Source organism: Populus nigra, chromosome 11, assembly GCF_951802175.1.
Source record: "Populus nigra chromosome 11, ddPopNigr1.1, whole genome shotgun sequence".
Classification (NCBI taxonomy): domain Eukaryota; kingdom Viridiplantae; phylum Streptophyta; class Magnoliopsida; order Malpighiales; family Salicaceae; genus Populus; species Populus nigra.
The window spans coordinates 5162606-5166523 of NC_084862.1; the positions used below are offsets into that span (position 1 = coordinate 5162606).

General features: G+C 33.1%; 1 protein-coding gene across 1 annotated transcript; it reads right to left on the reverse strand.

Moving 5' to 3' along the window:
• Positions 1-226: 226 nt before the first annotated feature.
• On the reverse strand, positions 227-3471 carry LOC133706358 (probable beta-1,3-galactosyltransferase 8). Its single transcript, XM_062131883.1, has 8 exons — positions 3286-3471; positions 2760-2824; positions 2468-2664; positions 1808-2065; positions 1604-1691; positions 1294-1419; positions 1097-1206; positions 227-375 (listed from the first exon to the last, which is right to left on the reverse strand). The coding sequence occupies exons 1-8, from the start codon at positions 3469-3471 to the stop codon at positions 227-229; spliced, it is 1179 nt and encodes a 392-aa protein (XP_061987867.1).
• Between the last annotated feature and the right edge of the window lie 447 nt (positions 3472-3918).

The window sequence follows — 3918 nt, forward strand, 5'->3', positions numbered from 1 at the left end:
TATAATTGTTCATGTATATATATATATATATCCTTTCCAGAGTCATATTTATCATCATATTAAGTGTATATGGAGTGAGTCTTAGTTGATAATCACTTGTATGAATATCTCAAATATGATAAAAATAGGAGGTATTGTTCTAAAAAAAAGTTGATATCATAAATTTTTATAGGAATTACATCTCCTTTAACTCTCTGTCATATTATTTAGGATGCTAAATCACAACTCAAAGATCAACATTCCAAACAGCACCTTCTCCTTCCCCACAAGAATCATGCACTACTTCCATCCTTCTCACAGAGTTGCATATTCCGCTACACGACCAGTCGAAGGATGCCACGCATACATTCCCCGCCTGAGCTTTCCATTCACAATCTAAAAACCAAAATAATGTCGTCATATAGGATAGCAAGGTTGTATATAAGGCTATATATTAGCGAATTCTTGGGAGTGTGTTTTATTTAAAAAAGTATTAAATTGTTTAAGTTGTTTTTAAATGATTTTGATATGTTTAAATTATAAATAAATAAATAAATTATTTTAATATATTTTTAAATAAAAAAACTTTATACCGTACTACACAATTTTGAATAATATTAAAATTTATACTTGAATAACAATTAATTATATGAAACTAGTCATATTTTGATGGACTGATATTTTAACTATTTTTTAAGAGCATAGAGATTGATTCGGAGATACAATGATCCTTAGAAGTAATTGATTGGAATATTAATATATAATTAATTACCACTGTTCACGGCCCCAGTCAACAACAAAAATACATTTGCCCACGAGAAGAAAATAGTATACCGACAATGTTTTTCAAGAAAGAAGATATATATATATATATATATATATATATATATATATATATATATATATATATATATATTAAGTAGGAACATTTAAGTGGATTTAATAATCTACCTTTACCTATCCTAGCAAGAAAATTAGAAATGAGAAATATTTAAATCCATTTTTTAATTTTTCAATTTATTTTTAAATATGTTATGCTTTCTGATGTGGAGGAATTGGCAGATTGACTGCTGGAAAATATCAACACGGTGAGAATGGTTGTGATTGATTTGTGTACCTGGAGGAGTCCCACAACACATGGAACGTTCATCCACGTGTTCCACTTCCAAGCCTAGAAGCCAAGAGCCCAAAGAGACATCTTCATTGGCATATCGATGCAATATGGGCCTGCCAAAATATTTCAATTTCGCTATATTACTCTGACTCGAGGGCAACAAATGAGGGAAAACTGATGCTTTTGGATATGGGACTCACGAGTTGATGGAGATATATTCAGCAAGATCCTTAGAGATGGCATAGAGTTGGCCAGTGGCATGCCTGAAGTATCTGTTTCCATCTTCCCCAAATTTCCAGTACTCCGGTTCATAGTATTTGTCCTCTCTGCCGAGAAAGAAAATTGCAATATCACTTGAGGCCAGGAAGAAATGAAAAAAAATATGAAGTGAAATCTGCTAAATATTCTACTAGAGATAGAGCCTGACGTCATAATTCAAGTTCTCCATTAGGATGCCGGATTTGCTGAATCAAGCACATTTAATAACAAAAATAAATAAAATTAACTTACTTTTGAGAGAGAACTGGTCCGGACTTCATGCATCCGATGTAGATCCTAGGTTTGGACCGGTATTTTGCTAGTGTACTCGTTAGCATGCCTACAGGACACATGGAACATGATATGATTAGAACAGATTTATTACCAATACATAAGCATGTCCCTTGTTAATTTCTAGTCACGAAATGTTGGAGAAGAAGCATAGTTGCTAATTACCTAAATTGAGATGAACATCATCATCCACCTTGAGGTAGAACTCAGCATCCCAAATTGAAACTGCTGTGGAAAAATACATTCTTGTTTTGGTAGAGAGCTCGTGGTATCCTTCAACATGCTTGAGCCTTAGAAAATCCTTATGTTCTGCGTCCTCTAAGTCTACTGCTCTATCAAGAACACCACCAGGTGTGGCACTGTGTCCAATCACAAATCGTATCACAATCCCTTTTTCTTTCTCCAATTTCTTTAACTTTTCCCCTGCATTAATTACACACATCTTTAGTAATTTACTCTGTAATTGAGAGTTATTAGGTGAATCAAATTATGTATTACACATGCATTGTGGATTGGTAATTAATATAAATTATGATAATTAACCTGTTTATTTATTTATCTATGTATACAATACTTCCTTCTTACAGTACAAGAAAACCGCTTTAGAATAGGAGCTCCAAAATTACTGGTAGATTCCTGCGGTGACTTGACAATTTGTTATTTATTTTGATTTTTCTTAAGTTGATCTTCGTGTGACTATACATCAGCCATGGAATGTGAGTTCTAATCCATGCAGTATATAATAGCCGAAAATCAGCAAATTCAACAGGTCTGTTCTTTCTAAATTAATGCTATAAATTAGGAGTTGGTGGAGGGAGAGAGGACCTTTTGGCATCCAAGTTTGTCGAAGTGAGTCCCGGCGTTTTCTGCTGCTAAATGCCGTATTAATGCCAATGACAACAAAAGCTTTCTGTAAAGTGTGATTAGCAAGCTTTTCTAGTGAATAACGTTGCCCATTTGACTGAACTGTTCGAGCTACAGCCAATTCCATCTCTAACGTGGACATGGTGCTCTCAAGAGATCTGCGTTGTTGCACGAGAGAAAAATATTTAAAATGGTATTGCAATTCAATTGTTTCTTTAAAAATTAAGAAAGAAAAAGAAAGGAATTAACTCACTTTATAGCTTCATGGGTTTTATGAACCTCTCCCATAATATCTCCAGGCTTTCCCTCAACCAATTTCTGATTAATGTGTAAAAGAAATATGTATGTGATCTTGATGCATAAACTTAAAACACAATTTTATTCATTTTTAGCTAAAAAAATAAAATAAAATTGAGATAACCCATAATTTAGTTCATGATCAACATGCCCCCAGACATAAATTGAAAGTTATATCGTTATTATGTCATACAATCTGAGCTGATTTAATTTTTTTTTACATCTAAGCTGGTATTGTTTTATATATATATATATATATATATATATATATAGATTACAACAAGGATTTTTTTTCACACAATTTTTTGTTGAATATCATTCCTTTGAAATTCGTGATGCATGAATTAATCACATGAAATATATATGACAGTAATTAATGATGAATTTATAGGTAGCTTTTTTTTTTATTTTTATTTTTCCCAATTTTCAGGGAAATAGAACTCTTAGGTTATGGTGTTTAAAGTGTGAACAACCAAACTTACACGCTTGGGATCACAATCTTGTTTCACTTCTTGCAGCTTGGTGACATGATGAGGAATTACTGCAATCCTATTATCCTTAGCCCGAGAAGGATGAGTCAAATTCTGGTTGGTAAAGAGAGATCCTGCAAGAAAGCTTGCAATGCATAGAACAAAAATGGCTTTGGCTGAAAATGGCTTCCCTCTCATTTTCTTCGACTGATTTTCAGGCTGACAGTCCCGCGATACTACAACGTCTCGCAATCCCACGATCAGCTTCTTCACCGAAAGAAGCAATCTACTGTCTAAGGCCTAAATGAGTTGAGATTCATAAATACAAAGTGTTAGAAAACCAAAATCTATTCTAACAATTCAGCTATATGAATCTCATATTTATAATGTTCTTACAACAATTGATCAGCGAATGACTTGGGCTATATATAGCCATTTAATGCAAAAAGGAAGAGTAAAAAACTTAGTCGGTGCTCTCACCTTGGCTGCTCCGTAGCAAGTACATGATTTGAGAATTAATATGATGTTGAGCATGTGTGATGTTTGTAGTGAATGACAGATGGTTCATTAACTGTTTGAAATTTTTATTTCATTTTCAAGAACAAAAAAAACTGGTTTTGACAGAGACGAAGAGTCACAAAAAGA